This window comes from Hemicordylus capensis, chromosome 5, assembly GCF_027244095.1.
Source record: "Hemicordylus capensis ecotype Gifberg chromosome 5, rHemCap1.1.pri, whole genome shotgun sequence".
NCBI classification, from domain to species: domain Eukaryota; kingdom Metazoa; phylum Chordata; class Lepidosauria; order Squamata; family Cordylidae; genus Hemicordylus; species Hemicordylus capensis.
This window is the reverse complement of record NC_069661.1, coordinates 4,981,484-5,006,867: the sequence shown is the minus strand read 5'-3', so window position 1 is coordinate 5,006,867 and position 25,384 is coordinate 4,981,484. Positions and strand designations below refer to the sequence as shown.

Below are 25,384 nucleotides of genomic sequence, written 5' to 3'. Positions count from 1 at the left end.
ATGGAGACAAGAGCATTAATCAAAAACAGAGGCCAGCCTGGATTCTGCAGTGTCGCTGTTCGGTTTCCCCCACTCGCAGGTCACCCAGAGAAAGCAGCACTTCATTGAGACATGGTGGGATCTCGTTTGTGACCCTCCCAGCGGAAGAGAAGGGAAACACACATGGCTCATTCACACATTATGCTCAACACTCTTACAAGTGTACAGTGTACACAGGTACAGACATTCACACATTATGTTGAACACAGGGACAGCACTACGCTTCCATCCTGTACCATGCATTGGAGAGGCCTGTACCCAGGTTCACTTTTAACATGAACACAGGTACAGTCATTCCCCCACAAACATGCAGGAGTGTACAGTTATCAGTACACTCGTACAGCTTAACGTCTGAACGGGGCTACAGAAATGCAGGGTTCATCTGATGGAGGCACAAGGCCTGATGCAGAACACCCAAAGATGGTCACCTTTCTGTTCATTTGACAGGGCACGCACAATTCCGCAGGAAGTTCCTCTCCCTGGAGAGGAGAGCTGGTCTTGTGGTGGCAAGCATGACTTGTCCCCTTAGCTAAGCAGGGTCTGCCGTGGCTGCATATGAAAGGGAGACTTGATGTGTGAGCACTGTGAGATATTCCCCTCAGGGGATGGAGCCACTCTGGGAAGAGCAGAAGGTTCCAAGTTCCCTCCCAGGCAACATCTCCAAGATAGGGCTGAGAGAGATTCCGGTCTGCAACCTTGGAGAAGCCGCTGCCAGTCTGTGAAGACGATACTGGGCTAGATAGACCAATGGTCTGACTCAGTATATGGCAGCTTCCTATGTTCCCCTGAGCAGGAGGTGTTGTGTAAGAAGACAGCAAGGCTCTTGTGCATTCGTCATCCATTTCAATGGGGCGCAGGATAACTTCCTCCTAGATTGGGATCAATCCATCTGCCTTCCACACTGCCAATCATTAATGGCACCCCAAATCTGCCACATGGCATGAGCCGCCTTGGTTTGCCTTGGGACAGAACTGCCATGCCGAGTTTCCTCACACCGGCTGTTGACTTGGGGGCTGCAGCTGCAATCAGTCCTCAAAATGCCCTGCAGGGTTGCTGAGAACTTTGAATTTTCACCTCATGCCTTTTTTGTTTTGTTCAGAAGTCTTCTACAAGGGGGACAGAAAACCCCAAACTTCGCCTCCTTCATCTATCTTGCCACCAAGCAGTGGTGAGCTGCAGCAAAGCTTGTGCAGAATTTCTACAGAATGGTAATTCTGCAAGATCCAATAATTGCCAACATGGCTCTCCGATTCTGGCACATCTGCAGGGCCGGCCCATCCACTAGGCAAACCTAGGCAGTTGCCGCCTAGGACAGAAATGCTTGGTGCACGGGGTTCCTACACGCCTCCCTTTCCCTCTCCAAGTAACCACTAACATGTCCTACTTGCTAGGCGTGCCCATTTGCACCCCTAGCAGCACCCATGGGGGGGTGCAAGAGGGGGGAAAGAGCAGGTGAAAAAAGTCAAGCCTGCCTTGCTTTGCTCTCTTTCCAATCACAGCAAATGAACAGCCTGCATGGCTCAAGTTAAGGTCGGAGCCCCACACTTCTCAGCGAGGGCCCTCACCTGTGACTAAGGCAGCCCAAATGGTGAGCCTTTGGCTTGACTTTAACTTGCTGAGATCACCAAATCTCTAACCCTTAATAATGTGGCAATAGCCCGATTCAGACATTATGCTGTATGAGTGTACAGATATCTGTACACTCGTACATGTGTTTGTGCGAATGACTGTGCCTGGGTTCATTTGAAAAGTGAACCTGGCCTTTCAAATGCATTGTACGGACAGGGAGTGTACTTCTTTACCTGAGTTCAGCATAACATGTGAATGACTGCACCTGTGTACACTCATATACTCGTTGTATGAGTGTTGAACATAATATGTGAATGGGCCTAAAATGTTGGAAAATGTGAGAAATAGGCCCGGTGAGCTCCTCAGAATTGCGCAGGTGTGCATGCGTGCTAAGTTGGGATGGATTTTTATTTATTCATTCATTCATTCGATTTCTATACCGCCCTTCCAAAAACGGCTCAGGGCAGTTTACACAGAGAAACAACAAATAAAGAAGATGGATCAAAAACAAGATTTTTGGCATCTGAGGGTTCACCCAGCAAGGAACAAGTGTGTCAAATGCAGCCAGTGTCCAGCCTTTGGTTCATGGAGCCAGACCGATTCAGCAAATCATGGGGAGCTGAATCGTGGGGAATGGCTAGAAAAGCACCCGGAAGTTCAAAAGACACGCAAAAAGGAAGCCAAGTGCGTGGCAGCAGGTAAGAGCGGCTGCAGGAAGCCTCCCCCGCCCACCTCTGGCCTCACACTTTGGTTTTTAGGGTTATCCCATAGTGAGCTGACCCCAGGGCGCTGCCTCTGCCCCTCCAGAACCACACGCTTCTCAGAAAGCAGCTACACCCAGCCCGCTCAGCAGCACCCACACAGAGGGAGAGAGAGCGGCCCACATTTGCAGCAGAGCCAGAGGAAAGGGGCAGGCAGCTGTCTGCTGGCTCCACTGATGCCAGGCAGCCGGGTTTTAAATGGATGGAATAAGAGCACTTAGCCACAGGATTCCTTCTTTTAAAGCAGAGCCCAAATGAGGCCAACTTATAGAGGGCTGCTCTGTTAATGGCGTTTCACTGTGATAATGGAACCTCCATGTTTAAGTGCACTGTACCTCTATGGTGCTGGAGACAGAGGCAGGGGATGGGTGTCTCCTCCATGCCCGTTGAAAGTGTCGACTCCATGTGCGGCAGCTGTGAAAAAGGCCAATTCCATGCTAGGGATCATTAGGGAGGGGATTGAAAATAAAACAGCTAACATTATAATGCCCTTATACAAAACTATGGTGCGACCACACTTGGAGTGCTGCGTACAATTCTGGTCACCACATCTTAAAAAGGACATTGTAGAACTGGAAAAGGTGCAGAAGAGGGCAACCAAGATGATCAGGGGCCTGGAGCACCTTCCTTATGAGGCAAGGCTACAACCCCTGGGGCTTTTTAGTTTAGAAAAAAGACAACTGAGGGGAGACATGATCGAGGTCTACAAAATCATGCATGGTGTGGAGAAAGTGGAGAGAGAGAGATTCTTTTCCCTCTCCCACAACACTAGAACCAGGGGTCACTCCATGAAGTTGATTGCCAGGAGGTCTAGCACCAACAAGCGGAAGTACTTTTTCACACAATGCGTGATCCACTTGTGGAACTCTCTGCCACAGGATGTGGTGATAGCCAACAACCTGGATGCCTTTAAGAGGGGTTTGGATGACTTCACAGAGGAGAGGTCTATCAATGGCTACTAGTTGGAGGGCTATAGGCCACCTCCAGCCTCAAAGGCAGGATGCCTCTGAGTACCAGTTGCAGGGGAGTAACAGCAGTAAGAGACAGGGCATGCCCTCAACTCCTGCCTGTGGCTTCCAGCGGCATCTGGTGGGCCACTGTGTGAAACAGGATGCTGGACTGGATGGGCCTTGGGCCTGATCCAGCAGGGCTGTTCTTATGCCCACCACTCTTCTGCCCGCAGCAAGGATGCTGTCCTTTCTCGCTTGCTGCCCACCGTGCCTCAGCTTGTGCTCTCTTGCAACTGGACCGGCTCACTTCCCCGAGTTCTCTCCCTCTTTTGCTCTCCCCCATCCCCACTGAAGTCAGGCTGTAAGCTCCTTGCGGCAGGGACCTGCATTTTTAATTGGCATTACTCTGCGTAGCAAAAAACAGACCAGTTGCTTCAGGACTGGTTTCACAGTCGGAGCAACGTCCCTTGACACTCCAGCAGAAGGTGCCTACGCCAGTCGTCAATCACTCGCCCACCCTCAGCCACGTCTCCTGTTGCTTTTGGCTCTTCCCGCTGTAGCCTGCCCAGTCCTGCGCCTGGCTTGACCCCAGCCTGGTGCTGCCTCCTTCGATCCACATCTGCCTGCCCCCAGCTGTGGCCTACCTTGCCTCTGCTGCTGCCACCAGCCACGGAAAACAGAAAGCAGCCAGAGAACAGGAGCCGTGGCAGCAAAAGAGGAGACAAGGAGGCCGGCTTCATCCTTCCCTTTTACCTCTGGAAGCACTCTGGCCAAAAATTATCTCCTGAGACACTTCACCCAGTCATATCTCGAATCAAGGGGTCTTCGTGTTTTGCAATTTCACTTAACATTTGATTTATGATTGCTTTCCAGTGTTTCACATCCATTAGTCTCGTTGTTGTCAATGTGTATCATGGAAAGCTGTGAACATTTGTGTGTTGGGTATATTTTTAACAATATTCAGAAGGCACAGCATTCTGAAGAACTGGGGTGGGGCTGGGAAATCTCACTGCCACCGTTTTCTGACACGTTGAGGCCCTCTCACAGAGTAGTCACCCCACTGCAGGGATGTGTGGAACATTGCGCCAGCAAAATGTTGCAACTTGTGCCAATGATTTAGTGCAGGCACTGTGGCTTGCAGTGGATTCTGGGTCAGTGATTCCTTTTTGGCCATTTTTGGACTGCATTTGAAGTGTGTGTTCTGTGTCGGAATGCACAAATTCCCTTTTACTGTGTGCTACTACAGCATTTTTCACAGCAGAAGCACTGTCTTGTGTTTCAGTGTTTGTGGGCAAGTGGGCAATTTTTGGATCATATGGTGCTTTGGGGGAAAAGGTTAAAAATTTGTTAAAAATCACCCACTTGCCCATTTCTTTTGTGGGTTGGGTGGTAGGTAGCACCCATCATGCCCTGCCACACAACCCACTTTGGTGTTCCTAGGAACTACTCATGGGGAACAATGGAGTGTTTTTATTTTCCCCATTGTTCCCTAGGGCTGAAACACTAGCAACATTTCTAGTTTTGTTCTGTCAAAACCACCAGGTCAGCCACTGTTTCGGCCACTTTGCATTTCGTTTTGAGGCCGAAACAGAACGCAAAATCCATTCCGTGCACATCCCGACCTGCTAGGTTTCAGCTTCCTTCCCAAAGACTCCAGGGGATGGAGTTCAATCTGAAGCAGAGAGGGCAGGATCATGGGGGGCAACCAAGGACACACCCCAAGCCTTTTATTTAAAGTTTAAACCAGGGGGTCCCCTCGCCCGGGGCTCTCAGATGTTGTTGCACTGCAAATCCCATCAATGGCTGAAGATAATTGTGGCAGGGGATGATAGGAGTTGCAGTCCGACGATTTCTGGGGGCCCACGATTGTGAAGCCCTGGTTTAAACCACCCCCCTTCACCCAGAATGAGTTTCCCATGTGAGTGTGTCTCTCTCTCCGCCCATGCCAGGTTGCAGAGGACGCAGGGTTAAGCCCTGCAGGGTCCTCAAAGGTGCATCCCTCTGGAGAGTGTCCCCCTCCCCCAACTACTAGTGAATGGTGGGGAGGGGGTGTGGAGGCAGAAGGGAAGCAGCTCCACCCACTCACTCCCTTAGCAATGGGGGAGATGCAGCTGGACACCAAGAGAGCCACAATAAGTCTGTTTGAAACTACAGCGAAGGCGGCAGGATAATTCTGCACTGGAGACCAGGCAGGAGGCCAGCCCAGAAAAGGAGGGGTCAACACAAGGCGCTCCACGGTTGTCGGACTACAACTCCCATCACCCCCTGCTGCGATGTATTAACATTGCCTGTGGGCATTGTGGTCGCCCAACAACATCTGGGGGCCCGGGTTCGAGAGCCCCTGCTTTATGGGGAAAGGGAATGACCGAGCAGGCACTTCCAGCCAGGCCAGACACCTCTCCCCTCTCCATCTCTTCTAGGTTACGCTGAAGAGTGAGAGGGCAAGAGAGTCACAACAAGCTTTCTGACCTTGGCGTGGCTTTCCAAGATCAAGTCTATCTGCCGAACACTTCCTGCCTCAGCCGGGCTCCAAGCTCAGTGAGGTTTTCAGCAGGGTGCTGGCAACAGCGATGAGCTTGAAGAGAGGCTCCATCTCTGTTTTCTTTTCTCCTCTTCCCTCCTTGTCCACGTCCTCCCCGCAACAACAACAAAAAATCCATATGTATATAAAAGAAGAGAAATAACATTCCAGAATCCCCAGTAAGAGGAGGGTTTCGGAGCCAAAGGAAACGCGGTGGAGGAGAAAACAGCATTGTTAGCAGCAGGGTGAAATCCAGAACAGCCCCAGAAATCCTTTCAGGGAGACAGGGCAAGTAACCACAAATGTAAAAATAGTGCACCCTTGCCACTCGAGGTCGAAGATGCCTCTTGTTGAGGCTGCTTTTCTTCCCTCCTGCTCTGAAAATGGAGGTCCTGGCTTGGCCACCAAGTCTTCCGTTAATTTCACAGTCCCCAAACAGTTTCCTAAGCATCGTCATTATCTGTCTAGCAAGCTCAGTCTGGCTTTTAGCTGAAGCAAAACAAACTGAAATGAGGCTCTGCCACCCTGAAAGGTCTGTAGCTCCACGTCAGCAAGCCAAGATCAAGGGCAGGGTTAGGCAACCCTGGTTTCTCCAGCTGTTGAACTATAACTCCCATCATCCCCTGTCACAACTGATTGTGTGTGTGTGGGGGGGTGATAGGAACTGCAGTTCAACAACAGCTGGAGAGCCAAGGTGGCCTGCCCCTATCTAAGGTCTTGCTTTTGGCCCTCAGATTTGAGATTTCCTGTTTTTCAGGTTTAGCAACAAGAAATGCTTGACTAACAAGCCGAAGGTTGCCGGTTCAAATCCCCGCTGGTACTACATCAGGCAGCAGCGATATAGGAAGATGCTGAAAGGCATCATCTCATACTGCACAGGAGACGGCAATGGTCAACCCCTCCTGTATTCTACTCAAAAGAAAACCACGGGGCTCTGTGGGCACCAGGAGCTGAAGTTGACTTGATGGCACACTTTACCTGTATCGTTTTCTCAGGGGTTCTCAAACTGTGTCCCCAGATGGTACTGGACTGCTGAAAGCCACTATGGCTGTGGAGGATGGGAATTATATTCCACCAACATTCAAGGACCCAAATTTGAGAACCCCAGATTAGTGCATTGTACTTCAATAGCAGAAAGGACAGATTATAAAGCAGTCAGTCTGGACACATCTTGGCAGCAAGGCACCGATTCATAAAAGTCAACATGGATTTGTCAATAATAAATCCAGCCAGAGTCATTTTGGCCCAAAAGTGTTCTTTGAGCTGCAACAAGCCATTCTTAACCACCAGAAAACCGAAACTTAGGGCAGCAGTAGGGATGTCTCTTTAACTTGTTCATAAATGAGCTAGAAGTTGGAGTAAGCGGCAAAGGGGCCAAATTTGCAGATGACAATTTAGGGTAGTGAAATCCACAACAGATTGTGAGGAGCTCCAAAAAGATCTCTCCAAACTGGGTGAGTGGGCAACAAAATGGCAAATGTGGTTCAAAGCAAGTAAGTGTAAAGTGATGCACATTGGGGCAAAAAACACCAACTTCACATATACGCTGATGGGATCTGAGCTATCACAGAGTGACCAGGAGAGAGATCTTGGGGTCGTGGTGGAGAGCTCTTTGAAAGTATCCATTCAGTGTGCGGCAGTGGTGAAAATGGCTAATTCCATGCTAGGAGTCATAAGGAAGGGGATTGGAAATACAAATGCTAATATTATAATGCCCTTACACAAAAAACGATGGTGTGGCCACATCTGAGTACTGCGTACAGCTTTGGTCACCATATCTCAAGAAGGATATTCTAGAACTGGAAAAGGTGCAGAAGAGGCCAACCAAGATGGTCAGGGGCCTGGAGCACCTTCCTTATGAGGCTAAGCTACAGCATTTGGGGCTCTTTACCTTGGAAAAGAGGTGACTAAGGGGAGACATGGCCTAGGTGTATAAAACTATGCAAGGAGTGGAGAGGGTGGACAAAGAAAAAAAATTCTCCCTCTCTCACAACACTAAAACTAGGGGTCACCCCATGAAACTGTAGGTCAGGAAATTTAGGACCAAGAAAAGGAAGTCCTTTTTCACACAGCACATAATTAATCTATGGAATTCTTTGCCATGGAATGTGGTGATGGCCACCAGCTTGGATGGCTTTAAAAGAGGCTTAGACAGATTTATGGTGGACAGGTCTATCAACGGCTACTAGTCTGGTGGCTGTGGGCCACCTCCAGCCTCAGAAGCACGATGCCTCTGAGTACCAGTTGCAGGGGAGCAACAGCAGGAGAAAGGGCCTGCCCTCAACTCCTGCCTGTGGTCTTCTCAGAGGCATCTGGTGGGCCACTGTGTGAAACAGGATGCTGGACTAGATGGGCCTTCCTGGGCCTGATCCAGCAGGGCTGTTCTTATGTCAGCTCGCCAAAACTGACCCTTTCTCCCCATCTTTCTGCTTTATTCTCCATTGGAAGGTGGCAGAGGATAATCTCAGGCCATGTGTGGGTCAATGCTTAGTTCTGCCCTTTTCCTGCCAGGCTCCTTCCCAGCACCAATTCCACCCCCACCCCACACACACACTTCCAGGACCGATGATTCCGGTCTTAGGAATCACCAGGCCTCACCTCAGAAATCTCTGGTTTTTAAACACATCTGACCTGGCAACACCAGACAGAAGCCATTTTGAGGCCAGCTGTTGTTTCAAGGGTTGCTTAGAGTTAAGCAACATTTGTTTTCATCAGCACTTCAGCCTCCTGTGAGTTCATCTTGACAGAGTTTGCCTCAGAGAACATACAACTTCCCTCCCTTCAAATCCCAAACCGATCTCTGGCAGTTTTGTGGGGCATTTCAAATTCAAGAGCCAAAAAAGCGAACAAGGTGGCCACGCCGTCCTCAAACACAAGGAGATGGGGATTGCTGAAGGGGGAGGGCTGGGCGGGAATCTTTAAACCCTGCCTGTTTATCCGAGGAGGAGGAGGAGAACATGCGGCAGATGGCCAAGGCAAGTTCTAGTTGCCAAAGGGTGGACAGGGAGACAGAGAGAGAGAGAGAGATGCAGAAATGGGTGGGGGTCATGGAAACAGTCACTGAAATGCTGGCCTGCCCATACAGCTGGATTGGGGATGTTCCTATTATCAGGATGGGTGTCATTTCCCCTTGAAGCAGAAGGGAAGGGCCCAAAAAAGGACCCTAATGAGCACTGCAATGGCATTAGTCATGTCACACTTTTTTAATGTATTAGTCACCTGATTGTTCTAAATTTAAAAAATAACATTGTTTTATTTTGCTTGCAGCAACCCTGTGGGTTAAATTGGATAGGCAGATTTCAGCCTAAAGGGATCCAGAACCAACTCCTCCCACTACCTGTAACCAGGTGCAAAATAGGGTTGGAGGGGCAGTTAGTTCCTCCCCCCACCCTCGCCCACCCCCACCCCACACACACAAGCCAGACACTGGAGTGAACTAAAGATCAGAGATGCCAGCTTCTCAGATAAACATCCCTGGAATATTTTCCAACTCTCTTTCATAATATCACGGCCTAGAGACGTATTGTTTTGGGTGGTTGGTAAATAAACAAACAAACAAACAAACAAATAATCAAACCATTGAGATTTCCAGGATGGCTTTCAGGCAGCAGTTAGGTTTATTATTACTATTATTATTTATTGAATTTCTATACCACCTAACATACAGATTCCATTGTGGCCGGGGATGATGTCATCTATAAGCCAATAGAAACCATTTTGTTTCCTCTAATTTGTACAGGTTTCTTAATTTGAAGAATAACTGAAACGCCCAGTGACTGCCAAGCCAGGTTTCTTTTATTTATTTATTTATTTATTTATTTATTTATTTATTTATTTATTTAAATGTATTACATCTGCATACCTCCCCCAACGTGCATCTCTGGGTGGTTTACAACCACCTAGGCAATCACTTTGGTCTTCTGTTCATAAGGTGGCCTGTCTTCCCCTAGGATTGGAAGAGGGAGCACAGAAGTTCTGTGGTCCGAGAACGACCTCTCTTCTTAGATTTTGCCCAGTCCAGCCCCTGAGCCTGGGTGCCATCAGGCGGCCAAAGAGCCCCTTCTCCTTGCTATGAATTCCTCAGGAATTTTAGGATTCGGCCAGGCTTGGCTGCAACAGTCTGACAGGCTCTTCTCCTGCTGTGCTCAGCTCACCCCAAGTCAAAACAGCCTCCTTTTCACAGCCCTGCATCTCAGCTTGGCAGACGCAAGAGCCAAAAGAGGAGGTGAGCCAGGGACAGAGGAGGCTGCAGCTCAGACATTAACACCCTGAGCTCCAAGAACCACCCTGAGTTCACAGGGACTGCCCTAATTTCCTAACAGCTGCCCTTGCCAAGTCAATACTCTGATGGTTTTGCTTCAGATTTGGGGGAGGGGGTGGCCCTTTGGGTAGCTCAGGTTGCACTCTGCAGATGCCGTTCCCCTCCCCCAGGCCTCTAGGCAGTGACTGGGGGCAGGCCACATTTTGTTTCTAGCAAACAAAGGAACGCTGCCTTCTTCCAAGTCAGACCCTTGGTCCAATCAGCTCATTATGGGCTCTACACTGACTGGGAGCAGCTCTCCAAGGCTTCAATCAGGAACCTTACCTGGAGATGCTACCAAGAACTGAACCTGAGAGCTTCTGCATGCAGTCTGCCACGGAGCTCTGTCTCCACCCCACCCCCAGAGTAATAGATGGAAATGTGAACACATGAGCAGGTGCTTGTGCTAGCTAGCTAGCCAACTCTTCTGTTAGGCAGATCAAATGCTAAAAGGCCAGAGAATGTTTCTTAATGGCAGAGAGATCACCCTGGAGGACGAGTCACAAAGAGTCTTGTAAGATGCACATCTCTACCACCAGATGGAAGGAACTGGTGCAAGAGGGTAAGGTAACTAATCCTCCTTCCCAGCAATGTCTGCAAGGTCTGTGAAAAGAAACAGCAGGCAGGCTAGGTGCAAGATAAGAGACCTGGGCTTTCCAGGTGGCAAAAAAAACCCTGCAGGATATTCAAAGCTCTCACACAAGTTCCAAGCACAAACCTACTCTCCGTACACACGCTGCGCTGCAAGTTTCCATGCTACTTTCCAATGCAATATAACGCTCTGTACAGACATCAAGCAGGCACCCTTGTGTGATTTGGCCCTGGGGATTCCGGAAGAGCCGGGTCTTGTGCTGATCCTCCCTCTTCATCATCGCTACTGTGAGCAGGGGCTGTGATAGGCTGGGCCATGACACTTGCATGCCAAGAACGTTTGCATGAATAAGTTTGTGGCAACTGTGGGAAAGGGTGAGTTCTTATTGGAATGCACGAGCTGGCCAGCAGGTGGCGCTGTGAAAACTGTGCAAGATTCCTGCCCAGCATGTGTACAGGGAGTAAGATCACATTTAGTGCAAAGCTTGAATATTCCACACTTTATTCCCACCTAGAAAGATCCTCAGACAGAGGTTGGAAAGGAGGAGCAAGAAAGGTAAGTTCTAATTTGCTCATGGGTCTGACTGGAAAACTTGCTGTTCAAGCCACCATATAGTCAGGAAGGTGTGTATTCTGAAACACACTTTGTAGTGTTAGACAGTGAAACGGGATGTGGTGTTAGCTCACTGAGCTACCAGAACAACCTTGGGGGGGAGGGGTCCTTTCATCAAGTTCCTAGCCCAAGGATGGGCAAACTTAGCCCTCCAGTTGTTTTTGGACTACAATTCCCAGCATCCTCAGCCACAATAAATCATGGCCGAGGAAGATGGGAGTCGTAGTTCAACAACAGCTGGAGGGCCGAGCTTGTCCACCCCTGTTCTCTCCCCTAAGGCTGCAGAAACAGACAAATGTGTGCAGGCAATGCCAACTGAAATGCAAAAGCCAGAAGGCCGGGGCCGCTGTGTAGGATTTCCATTGGTCAGGGGGCAAGGTGGAAGTGCCCTGCACAGTCATTCTACCCCTTTCCGTGGCTGGCAGATTATTAACCATGCAAAAGGAGCAGAGCTACACACATCCTGCGTAATGCCCCAAGGCAAACTGAAGGTGTCCATTTTTTCCTGGTGGGTGCAGGAACCTCTTCAGGTCTGTGATCAGCCCCAGCGTTGACATGCACATACTTACTCATTTTTTTCCAGCACCAGAATAAGTTCCCTGCCTTCAGCTGTCACCGCCACCTCTCCGCGGGCCGGTGATGGAGCCTGCAGAAGAGAGAGGAAAATTAGCCCACAACCATCCACGGTTCTGCTATTCTACGCAAAGCACAGGAGGCCCCTGCCAGGCAAGCCAGGCTGGGCCAAGACATTTGGGTGCCCAACACGGGGAATCCAAACAGCTCCCTGGGCTCCTGTTGAGTGGCACAATTTGCTGGGAAGTTCTCCTGCACAAGTCCCACCGAGGGGAATGGGAATGGGAACCATGCACAGGGGACTGTCGGAGCAGGGCCTCCAGGGAAGATCTTAAAGTCCTACGAGAGTGCTTCCAAAGCAGGGGCAAGCCATATAAAGTATTTGCGCTCTTGCGCAAGAGTGCAAAAGTGCCCACACCCAGGCGTGTGGCTCCCATTGAGCATGGAGGGACGAGTGTCTTCTGGCTGCTGCAGCCCTGAGCACTTCCAGGGGCCATTAGAGGCTCTCCACCACCACCACCACCCCGCTTTCCCCCACACTTCTGGAGGGCTGCCAGAGTTGCTCATCTGCCCCCACTCTCTATGGGGGGCAGGCTGCCCTTTTGCTTGTTGCACTCGGCCCTTTGCTCCCACCTCCCTGGGGGTCGGGGCAAATGCATTCTCTCTCTACTTGGAGAGAGGCAGAGAAAGAACGCATCTGCGCCCACCCCAATGGGGCGGGAGTGAAGCGCCGAGTGTAATACGCAGACAGGCAGCGCGCCCGTCTTGCCCCTGGTGGCCACGCCCCCTTGCGTATGTCGTCCTGTGCAGGGGATGTGTCTGGCACGCCCTAGAGCATGCATACACCAGCACGGCAGGGGGAGAAGCTGGTGGAGATCATCCCGCGGCCGCCAGCCAGTGAGCTCCCGACACCTCTGCCCACACTGCCCTGAGGGCATATGCCACAGTGCCGGGGGGCTTGCCCTATGCACCGGCAGTGGAGTGTTGCTCTGCTTGGTTGCCAGTGGCAGGAAAGAAATTGGCAAGATTCCTGAGCCAGACAGACACAGAGCTCTACTTTTTTAAAATAAAATAAAAAAGGGGGGGCCCTACACGAAAGGTCTTTTGTCCATCATCAGCTCCAGTCCCTCGGGGCGACTGCCGAACGTATCATCCTGTGGGAGGCTAGAGACAGGCACCTTGGCTTCCCGGAGGCGCCAGATGACAAATAGGTGTTTAAAAATAAGAAAGATTACGGGGCGAGATGAAGGGAAGGAGGAAGCACTGACTCAGCTGGCCTGGCACGCAAGCGACGGCCAGCCGTTCGGGCTGATCTGTGGAGGAGCTCCAGCAGTGGGGAGAAGGAGGCCCGTGAGCAGCATCTTCACTTGGCCTAAGAACCATCCGACTTGGGAGAGGTTTCCCACTGAATGCCTTGGCATACCCGATGCTGGGGGCAAAATGAAAGGGGAAGGAGACCACTCTGTCGTCCCCCAACCCCCTGGCATCTGCTGTGGGAAACATCTAGATGGACCTCGGAGTCTGATCCAGCAGGGCTCTCTGTACGATGAGACTGCTTATTAGTCACGATAAAGAAATGGAGCCTCTGTGTACAGTGGCAGTCCATCTCTGAATAGTGGCAGTCTATCTCTGAATCGCTGATGAGGACAAACGTTCTGGAAGTGTCTAGAACAGTCAATGAACATCTTGTTCACCTAGATGGGGGTGAACAAGATGGAGCTTCAGGGCTCTTAGATTCTCCCACCTTTGGAAAACAAAATACTCTGGGAAGGGATATGGAGGACGGCCCTACTCTAGCAATGGTAATGTTTCCAAAAGCAGATGCTGGAGGGGAGGGTGTCAGGAATAGGGAGCAAATACCACCCTCCTCTTAAATTCCAAGAGCAGGTCGTGAGGAAAATGTCTCAGAAAAAGACAACAATACTTTCTCCCCCAAACCAGCCCTGGAGCTTATAAGCAGGGATGTGCTGAAAGCATGCCTATCCTGCATTTCCTCCTGGCATGCTCCTGCCCCGCCCCACCTTGCAATAAGGAATGTGGCTGGGGATGATGGGAAATGTATTCCAGCATCTGGGGACTCAGAACTGAAGACCCCTGGACTATGGAACTGATCAACATCCCACGCCATGTTCAGCCCAAACAAAAAGCCCTTTAAGAAGCATCCTTGGTTTCTCCGAGGCTGGAATCTCACACAGACCCCGGTATCTCAGCTCTATGGGAACTTTCATGGAAACCAGATGTGCCTCTGAAGGCCTTCCCAGAAAACGACACTTTTAGCAAGGAGGAGATGGTTCTCGCCACCCCATTCTTCACATCAGGCTGGCCTCCACCTCACCTTTGGAGAGCAGCCCATCTTGTGTTCGCCACCTTGTTCCCATCACAGTTCTATTACAAGCTGCCTCAGCCCCATATTCCTGGGGCAGGGTTGGGTGCGGGGGGGGGACCTTTTTGCATGCACCCCTCCCCAACGCTCCCTCCGCCCCGCCCCCGCCACCCCTGGGGACTCTGCCTTGAAGCCATTTGGCTGCAAAAACCTAACCCATTCCCAACGGATGGCATTTTAGCTTGCATCAAGCATCCTGAAGTTATTGCTGCAGAGGCAACACCACGGGAAGACAGTGGGGGAAGCAGTTACCAAATGCTTATCCAAGCCCCACAAATTTGAGGAATCTGGCCCTGAAATCAACAAACATTGCCAAACCCAAACATGAGAGCCAAGCTAGCTTTGAGGCGAGATGCAAAGAGGAAGCACTTTCTTAAAGTTTCTCTCTCAGTGTCACACACACACACACACACACACACTCTGTAGAGATTTCCCAGAATCCTTGTGGCTCACACCCAGAAATATGACCTGGAGAGACCACTGGGAAACAGGGATTTTCCCCGCCACCGTGAAAAACTAAGTCCCAGAGAGGCAAAAACATTTGACAGAAAGCATTTTAACTTCTTCACAAGGTATTTGGAGACCTGCTGAAGTGGAAGCAGAGATCTGCTTAAAACTTAGGAGGGAAGCACAAGAGGGCTTTTGTCTGCCACACGTCCATCACACATCACAACATTTAGCATTTTGGCAGGGGCGTTGCCATTATACTCCATCATACCCTGGCCCAAGAATAACTTTATGTTTTTTTAAGGTCTCTCTAATATCATCATAAGCCACCTAATGGTGCAGCGAGGAAATGGCTTGACTAGCAAGCCAGAGGTTGCCGGTTCAAATCCCCGCTGGTATGTTCCCCAGACTATGGGGAAACACCTCTATCGGGCAGCAGCGATATAGGAAGATACTGAAAGGCATCACCTCATACTGTGTGGGAGGAGGCAATGGTCAACCCCTCCTGTACTCTACCAAAGACAGGGCTCTGTGGGCGCCAGGAGTTGACACCAACTCGAAGGCACACTGAAGGTGGAAGCCGCAGAGAGCCAGGGGAGGCCGGGAGCCCTCTCCCCCTTGCTTTGTGCAGGTGCCTCCACGGCTGCCCTTCCTTTCTGGAAGAAGCCATGGAAGAGGGAGGTGCAATTCACTGGGGGGCCACCCCCTAATGACACTTCTGCATTTGAGCACTGCATTTGCCATTCTGAGAATCTCTGCCGGCAGACGCAAAGAGGGTTGCTTTTGCCCTCTCCTTTTCTGGCCTTTAGGGGCTGACAACTCTTCACATTAAAAAGGCTGGTACCTAGATGAGGCCTGGGCAGCAGAAGCACTCAGGGCATGCAGCCCCCTGTTTTAAACAGGGCCTTGGTGCAAAGTCCAGCACAAGCTGTTTATTCGCCTAAGGTGCAGAGCAAAACACAGCGGCTGAAGAAGGGAAATGGGCCTGCCCCTTGCTTTTCTAGCAACACAAAGGAAAAGAAAGGTTGTGTCATCAAATCGGTGTCGACTCCTGGCGCCCACAGAGCCCTGGGGTTGTCTTTGGTAGAACACAAGAGGGGTTTCCCATGGCCTCCTCCCGTGCAGTGTGAGATTATGCCTTTCAGCACCTTCCTATAGCGCTGCTGCCGGATATAGGAATTTTCCATGTTCTGGGAAACATATCGGCAGGGATTCGAACCGGCAACCTCTTGCTCTCTAGGCAAGTTACTTCCCATGTTCTGGGAAGCACACCAGCGGGCATTCGAACCAACAGCCTCCTGCTCTCTAGGCAGGTTGCTTCCCCGCTGCGCCATTAGGTGGCTTAAAGCAGGTTTATTTTCTGGTCAGTTGGCAAAGCAAGTCCCTGATCCCTTTAATGGCAATTCAACAGAGAAGTGTAGCAAATGCTTCCTCCCCCACTTCTCTCCAGGTCAGAAAAAGCTTCCACCCATTTAATGTCTCGGTGTTAGCAGGGCCAGGAAATGAAGCTGGCAACTCCACATGCAAAACCAAACCGCTTCCTCGGTCTGAGGACCCAACTAAATGAGATGTTAGAGATCGGTGATTGGATGTTTTAAAAAAAATCTGCTGGAGAGCGAGAAACTAAGGATCCAGACACAGCTCTCCAACAATTCATCTGCTGAACCAGGGTTGCCATCAGGGCTGGCCCGCCCGCTGGGTGAATGAGATGGTCGCCCCGGGTGCCAAGCAGGCTGGGGCAGTGACGGTCTGCACCCCATGCCTTGCAGGCAGGCACAGACAAGAGAACCACCCATTGCAGCGGCAAGGAGGGCAGGTGGGTGGCGGAGAATGCCCACCTGCTCACCCTCTTGGCCGCCGCCTCCACCCACTGCTTGGAGGGTGAGCCTCTCCGTCATGTAATGACAGAGAGCCGTCATGCCATCTCCTTGTAAAAGCAGTGGGTGGAGGCAGCAGCAGCAAGGAGGGCAGGTGGGCAGACTATGACAATCTTGCTGCGTCACACAGCAATGTCATTATAAAGCTCGCTGCAAACAGCAGTGGCGGCCAGGAGGGCAGGCAACAGGGAGCGTCTGCCCACCCGCTCACGCGAAAGGCATGCCCACCTGCGCAGCGACCCGTGTCAGAGAAAACAACAAAGAGAGCAAGCATGAAAGGGTCGGTTATTATTATTATTGTTACACTTATATCCCACGCTTCCTCCAAGGAGCCCAGAGCGGTGTACTACATACTTAAGTTTCTCCTCACAACAACCCTGTGAAGTAGGCTAGGCTGAGAGAGAAGCGACTGGCCCAGAGTCACCCAGCGAGTTTCATGGCTGAATGGGGATTTGAACTCGGGTCTCCCCGGTCCTAGTCCAGCACTCTAACCACTACACCACGCTGCTACTGCCGGCAAATATCCAGGGCAGACACAAGTCAACTGGAAAGTGCAACACTTAATGTTCGTATCACACAAATTATCTGTGAACTAATTTGCATAATATAATAATAATAACCAACAATAAATAATATGCATAATGCATGCATGCTAATTTGCATACTATGCAAATTGGGGCACCCAGCTTTGGAGAGCTTGAATATGGCAACCCTAATCTAGTCTGGCCCTTTTCTCTGGCTGCAGAGAAAATGTTTGTGCAAAGGCAAGGAATACTAATAGGCAAGAAATGCACAGTGCATTCTGGGTAAACCCACAGCAAGAATGCCTTCCAGGTGCCAATATCTCCCCCACCCCAATTATGCATTTACCCAGGGTGCACTGTACTTCTAAGAGATACACAGCTCATTGCCAAACTACAAGTGTTGACTCCAAACAAAAGTCTTGGGAATTCACTGTATCTTCCCGCCTGATTCTGTGGGTCAGATCGATTAGATCCGGCTGCTGGTCCAAATATATATTCAGCCACCTCATTGCCTGAGGCCCAGACATCAGTCATCATCACATGGTTCACCATGCCTGGACCTTCCCTTCTCCAGACTAAAGGCGATCGCCTCTGAGTGAGTAGGGCAGGCACAACTCTACAAAACCCCTCCTCACAGGGCCCCACCCACCTAGCCTGCCCCAGCAACAGCCTGAGTCACTTCCAAAGAACAGCCAACTAATTTCCAGTGCCTAACAAGGCAAAGAGCTTGAATCACAGCCCAGGTAATGGAGACATGTTGGAAATATAGAGTTGGAGATAACAAAGAAAGAATTACTATCCTCTGCCAGTAATTGGAGAACTTGGAACCATTTTAAGAAAATCAGACCTTTCCTGCACACTTTGCCCTTTTGACTATGCAGGAGGTGTAGATTCTTCCTCCGATCTCCTTTCTACAGTTGCTTCCATGCTAGTCAGTAGGTTTGTTCATACAATCATTTGAATCTAGGTTTAATATGGGTTACCAATGCTGAAGTGATTGTGTGAACCCACGTGGAGGTGGCTTATGGCCCCAGATACCCACCTCGGCACGGGTTAACGCAATCACACTAATGCTGCTAACCCACATTCAACCTAGATTCAAGTGATGGAGTGAACAAGCCTTTTTGCCTCTAGAACTGCCACTCTTTGTTCACACTCTTTTTTCTGAGCATCAGGAGGACATCGCCAGTTTGCTGCAGTCCAGGGTTGTATTGCATTTTCCCCCCTGATGTGTGGTGATTTATGGAAATTAAATGCAGTTGCCACAAGCAGCGTGCCCAGTGTGGTCATTCAAAGCACCACTGAACCTTTTCAGGCTGCTCGTGCCTTTGGGTTAAAACCCTTCCTCTTGGCAGGTTCAAATCTGCGTTTTTTGCTTCCGTGGATCCTGGCCTGGGAATTAGCAAGGAATTACCCCTTGAATAGATGCTCTGAATTACCCCAAGTCAGTTTCTATTAATGGTATAGTGTGCTGTCAAATCGATTTCGACTCCTGGCGCCCACAGAGCCCTGTGGTCTTTCTTTGGTAGAATACAAGAGGGGTGATGACTTCAGCATCTTCCTAGTTCTCTGCTGCCCGATATAGTACCAGTGGGGATTCAAACTGGCAACCTTCTGCTTGTCAGTCAAGCATTTCCCCGCTGTGCCACTTAGGGTGACTCTCCGTTTCTATTGAAAGGGCCTTAATTACCAATTTTCTGGTCTTTTTTTCTTGTGTGTCAAAATATAGTGCTGGCTACGAAGAAGAAGATTTGTTGTGGCCCGTGCCTAACTCCCTGAAGATCATGAGTGGTGGTTCTCAAACCTTGCTATTTTCCGCTCCTTCTACTGATCAGAACCACAGAAGCACCAAAAGATTTCAGTGTTGGTGTTTGAGAAGATGTGGTTTCTATGTTGTGCTGCTAGGCCTACACAGATGTGTTCCACACCCAAGTTGCCATCTTTCGTTTGTCATTCTTGCCAGATCTTATTACCTAGAGATCTTTCAACCCTCATTAGAAGTCCTTGAATGCACAAACACTCATGAAACCCAAAATGCATTGGAATGGGTGCTGGGGGAATATTACCATCAGAAGGCTGGCAATGTTGACTACTAAACTTAGAGCTAAACCATACTTATAAGATGTATAAAGTATAACCATACTTTACGCTACTTAGGGATGTAGACGTCTCAAGTGGTGAGTCCACTATATATCCATAAAAGTAAAGTGTGCTGTCAAGTCGGTATCGACTCCTGGCGACCACAGAGCCCTGTGGTTGTCTGGTAGAATACAGGAGGGGTTGACCATTGCCTCCTCCCACACAGTATGAGATGATGCCTTTCAGCATCTTCCTATATTGCTGCTGACCGATATAGGTGTTTCCCATAGTCTGGGAAACATACCAGCAGGGATTCAAACTGGCAACCAATTCCCTGCTGCACCATTAGGTGGATAGATGCATACAGCTCTACTTCAAAACTAAATTATGTTCGCAAGCAACGAGAGCCCTTTTCAAACCTTATGTTGTACGTCTTTTCGTGTGACTGACAGCACATGCATGTATTTTAACAGTGATCCTGGGAATACATCCCCTTAGATAGGACGTGTACTATTGTTCATGCAATGAATATTTATTTATTAGCCTGCCCCTCCAGTAAACTACTGCTCAGGGCAGCTCACAACATTAATAAAAGAGATACAATGTAAACTAAGACTAATAAATTTAAACAAGTTAAAAGACCAGACTTACGATGCATGAACAATTGTAGCTACATTCAGATCTGTACATGTTTAGCGTGCATAAGGTTTGTACATGTGTCAGACATAAGGTACAACCTGCCTACAGTGCATAATGAAGAAGACAAAGCAAAGCACAGAGCTTGCCCACAAGAGGAAACTCAGCACCCACTGTAGGAAGGAGATCGTGTTTGTAGACAGCCTGCTTTCTACACCAATAGTTTGTTGAGGCTTTCTCATATGAAGATCACTGCCTGCTGTGCGGTTGGCCTCTCACTGGTAACTGCTGAACACAAAGTTAGCTTTGCAAGACTCAGCAGCTGTTGCAAAGAACAGCATGGATTGCTCCGAGGTTCCACCCGTGTCCCCTGGACCAAAGCAGCTGGGTAGAGCAAGGCACTCTCTGCCATACTCCCCTACTCAAAGCAAAGAAACAAAGGAAAGATTGTCATTTTTTTCTCAGCACAAGCTCAGCCCAGTCTTGTAAAATGAGTGCAAGATGTATTCAGATGGGCAAACAATGTTCAGAAGCCCTAAAACCAACTTGGTTATCCCATGATGCAGCTATTGGCTGCATTATTCACCTGACCAAGATGCACCACAGGCCCATTCACACGTTATGTTCACCACTCGTATAACAAGTATACAGTGTACACAGATACCAGCATTCACATGTTATGCTCAGCATAGGTACAGTCATTCACACAAACATCTGTACACTCATACAGCATGATGTCTGAATTGGGCTCATGTATAGACCACTTAGGGCCAATTCAGACAATACCATCCCTGTCCCAGTGATTTGGAAAGAGACACACCGAAAGTGTAGACGTCTCTTTATCACTTGCAGCACAGCTGTTCATCCACATGGCCAGTTTACAGGTGCTCCAAATACAAGTGCAAAGGGGCTGAATGAATAGCCCCCACCTGCGACACAGGGATGTCCCCGAAGGGTCTCGGAACATCTGCGGAGGGCATCCCAGTGGGCACACTCCCGGCAAATTCCCTTCCTAACCACATGGGTGGGACAATCCAGTCCTCAATCAGGTTACCTCGGATTTAGCCATAATTTCTGCAACAACTTTTTCATGCAAAGCCGCTCGGGGAAGAGCAGAAGATTCCAAATTCCCTCCCTGGCAGCATCTCCAAGAGAGGGCTGAGAGACACTCCTGCCTGCAACCTTGGAGAAGCCGCTGCCTGTCTGGGTACACAATACTGGGCTAGATGGACCAAGGGTCTGACTCAGTATACGGCAGCTTCCTATGTTCAAATCATGGGGGCCACATGTGGAGACACCAGTGCACACAAACAGTAGGGAAGTTCACGTTTACCGATCATGTGCGAGTTAAAAACAAGGTCAGCAATAGGGAGCTTGATCATGAGCAAAGTCCCAGCTGGGGAGGACGGTTCTTCCTGCTACCTCATTCCAAAGCTGAGGATAGAATCTGGGTAGGGCCTGCTCATCCTACTGAGGTGGGGGCTTAGCACAGATCAAAAAACAGGAGCACATGCAGCTCCCAAATAAAGACAGGGTCCTAGTGCTACCCAAATGACGATCATGTGAACTGCCTTTGTCTCTTGGCTGGAGTGCTCTTTCCTGTGGCGCAAGACACGGATACAATGCTTTTAAGTAACTTGCCAAAGAGTCAGCATGGTGTAGTAGTTAGAGTGCTGGACTAGGGCCAGGAAGACCTGAGTTCAAGTCTCCGTTCAGCTGTGAAACTCTGGGCCAGTCACTTCTCTCTCAGCCCAACTGACCTCACAGGGTTGTTGTGAGGATCAACATGAGCACGTATGGCTCTCTGGGCTCCCGGGAGGAGGAGTGGGATATAAATATAAGTGAGTGAGGCTGGCCTATAGGTCAGCTCTTCTGTGCTTCTGCTTTTCACTTTTTGCTCATGAAGCCTCAACAAGGGAAGGAAGGCCAGCTCATGGCCCTCCTGATGAAAACTGCCAGGAAATGCAAACTTCACTTTAAAATTGCCCATCTCACATCCTGCCCTGCCCACAATCGCACAGGTGTGGCGGTGATGGTGAGACTGTTTATTCGTTTTTGTGGCAGCTCTGAAGAACAGCTGCTGTTTCCTTCAGACCATTACTTCCTATCCACCCTGCTTTGTGTGTCTATATATCTGGCTTGGGAAACACTATGGAGGTGGGGGTGGCAGCCCTTGATCCACGGCAGGGCCCAGCTCCGAGGCAATCTGTTCCCCAGGCCTGCTCAGGATGCTCGTTGTCATGGCGACGCGAGGCTGTCTGGCCTGCGGCTCTAACTGCCAGGCAGGCCCGGATCCTCAGATGACTCAGGGCCAGCTAATCGGAGTGCTGCATCAGCTTCCTCCAGTCCGAAAGGTAACGGCTAGCAACAGGGTTACCAGCGATGTGAAGGCAGGAGGGGGGAGAGACAGGAAACAGGAGGCACACACTCAGCCCTGCAGAATGCCTCCAGGAAGGAATCTGTTCCCGGGAGCTGGCAAAGGCTGACATCCAGATGAACTGCGTGCTTGCACAACTTAATTGCACATGCACAGGGGGAAAAATCGCATCGCTGTGCAAATGCCCAATGCCGCACTCTTGCACAAATGTTCACTGAAACGTATCCATGGATGGAGAAAGGGGTTCTCCAGCAGGAGATGCACCACAGGTTGTGTGTGCCAGCACCGAAGTAGTCTGGAATGCAAGCTCCCAGCGTAACACACCTACCGTATTTACCCGAATAGAAGGCGACTAGATTTAAGCCGATACTTTAAAACAGGGATTCTCAACTTTGGGTCCCCAGATGCTATTGGACTTCAACTCCCATAATGCCCAACTAAAGGCTACTAGGGATGGGGATTATGGGAGTTGAAGTCCAATAACAGCTGGAGACCCAACGTTGAGACTCTCTGCTTTAAAAGACAGATGTCAAATACAGGTTATACTTGTGTTTACCTAAAAGAAAGAGGACCCTGCATTCAAAATGATTGCCCTATATTTAACAGGAAAGAATTGGGGGGAAACCTTATCTTGGATTCAGCTAAACACAGTAGCTAGCACAGCACCCTTGCAGCATAGTCTAGTGGTTAGAGTGTTAGACTAGGACTGGGGAGACCGGAGTTAAAAACCCCACTCAGCCATGAAATTCACAGGCTGACTTGGGGCCAGTCACTTCTCTCTCAGCCTCACAGGGTTGTTGTGAGGATGAAAATAATCATGCAAATTGCACTGGGATGCTTGGAGGAAAAAGGTCAAGTCCCTTTCGACTCCTGGCACCCACAGAGCCCTGTGGTTGTCTTTGGTAGAATACAGGAGGGGTTTACCATTGCCTCCTCCTGCACAGTGTGAGTTGATGCCTTTCAGCATCTTCCTATATCACTGCTGCCTGATATAGTACCAGTGGGGATTCGAACCAGCAACCTTCTGCTTCTTATTCAAGCATTTCCCCGCTGCACCACTTAAAGCAGGATATAAATGTGAAAAAGAAACTGCTGGGTTACTCAAGATGTTAGCCAGAGAAACTGAGGACCTGAGGGCTGATCTGCTCCTACTATCAGACTCTACACACCCCAAGACCTGATCTGCAGTCCTCAGATAGCTGCCAAGGCAGGATTTGTTGGTGGAATCAAAGGGAGGGATTTTGGAGAGCAACCCAGAAGTGTTGCATGTTTATTTATTTAAAATATTTATATCCCTCCCCTCCAGTACAATACTGCTCGGGGCAGCTTACAATATACAATTTAACACAAAACAAACAGCACGCCATGTAGAACAATCCACACCAACTGAAGATTAAAAACCCACCAGGCTACAGTAAAGTTGTGCGGTCGGGTAGGTGTCAACTCCTGGAGACCACAGAGCCATGTGGTTTTCTCTTGGTAGAACGCAGGAGCGGTTTGCCATGGCCACCTCCCATGCAGTATGAGATGATGATGATGCGTTTCAGCATCTTCCTATAGAGCTGCTGCCCAATACAGGAGTTCCCCATAGTCTGGGAAACATACCAGAGGGGATTCGAACTGGCAACCTCTTGCTCCCTAAGCAAGTTACTTCCCCGCTGCGCCATTAGGTGGCTCAGGCTATAGTAAAACACATTTACAAACCTCTCTAAACAAGTAAGTTTTAAGATCTTTTTTTAAAAAACCCTAAGGGAGGGAGCATGGCAAAGCGTTTCTGTTAAGGCATTCCAGAACCAAGGGGCCACAACCAAAAAGGCCCCATTTCTGGTCCCTCCCAACCTCAGACTCTCAGTCAATGAGATTCACAACACTGTGAGCAGGACCTGGGGATTCATATGGGCTCTGGGGGCTCTTTTATAGCTCTAAGAATTCTGGGGCTCTGGTTTTGGTTTTTAAAGACACTTCACCCCATTGGACTCCCACGAGTAAGTCACAGCCCGGAGGTGATCTGACCTTAAACAGGTTACACCAGAGCTACCTTTCAGAGAGAGCATGAAGAGGAAGCACCCGTTCCGCCGCCTAGATGGCGTATCCGTGCTGGCTTGCCCGCCGTGCTGCCCGGCGCTCTGCCAACTGGGAAAGAGCGTCTCTGTGCCCTATGTCACTGCTCCTGATGCATCACATCCATGTGCTTCTGCTGTGTCATGCCGGGTCCACGGCTGGCAACGGGGCATGGGCGCACCACCCATTGCTGTCTCCCAGACAACGAGCAAAGCGCCAGCCCTCCTACGCCCCTGCCCCTGCCTCTTTGCTTCGACAGATCTCAAGGCTGAGAAAGATCCTCGCCTTGCCCTCGACCTCGGAGAGCCACTGCCAGCTGGAGCAGATGGCCCCCGGCTGGATGGTGCAAAGGTCTCCCTCCTCAGACCATGGCATACACATTCACCACCCACCCCTCCCCTCCCACGGTCCTGCTGAAGTCAAGAGGAGGAGGTTTCCCATCCAGTGGAGGCCGGTCAGATTCCTGGAAATGAACCAGGGATTCTGGCCCTCCTTCCTCGCAAATTCCCCGAGGGGCTGAGAGTTTTGCAGCCTGCCTCTTTTGTAACGGCGGGGAGGTCAGGGGCTATACGACTAGCCGGCCTGCAAGAAGCCTCGTTCCCTCCCTGAAACTGCACCCTCCACACTGCCTGCCCAAGGAATGCTGGGCACCAGGATACAACTGGAGGGGGGGAATAAAAATAAACTCTGGAGCAGCTCTGCATTCCCCGGCCAAAAGTGCTCTGGGCCCTATATATAGCAGCAGAAATGGGACTCCTTTCCTCTGGCTTTGACCAACTCACTCTCTGTTATTACTGAAGCTCATGGCAAACAGAGCGATCCAATACAATCAACACCAAATGAATGGGTTGGTCTTTCTCAGGCACACAAAAGGTATCTATAACTAGTGATTAAAACTGTCCGTGGCCAAGGCGGGGGAGAAGGACTGGAAAGATTGATAATTTGGTCTCCTTTAAAAGACAATGAGACATTGTAGGGCTATTAGCTGCCCTAATTAAACTTCCATGTTCAGAGAGGGTCTACCTCTGAATAAGAAATGCCAGGAGGAACAATTGCCCTTTTTATGAGCATGCAGAGGTATTT

The 25,384-nt window shown here is 49.9% G+C and overlaps 1 protein-coding gene across 4 annotated transcripts in view; it reads right to left on the bottom strand.

Annotated features, from left to right (window-relative positions):
* The window catches only part of ADAM33 (ADAM metallopeptidase domain 33), a 90,759-nt gene that overhangs the window by 50,172 nt on the left and 15,203 nt on the right, over nucleotides 1-25,384 (bottom strand). For all 4 annotated transcript variants that reach the window (XM_053257791.1, XM_053257793.1, XM_053257792.1 and 1 more), the window contains exon 3: nucleotides 11,914-11,990. In XM_053257791.1, the coding sequence (XP_053113766.1) occupies nucleotides 11,914-11,990 (77 nt within the window). The remainder of the gene's footprint in view (nucleotides 1-11,913; nucleotides 11,991-25,384) is intronic.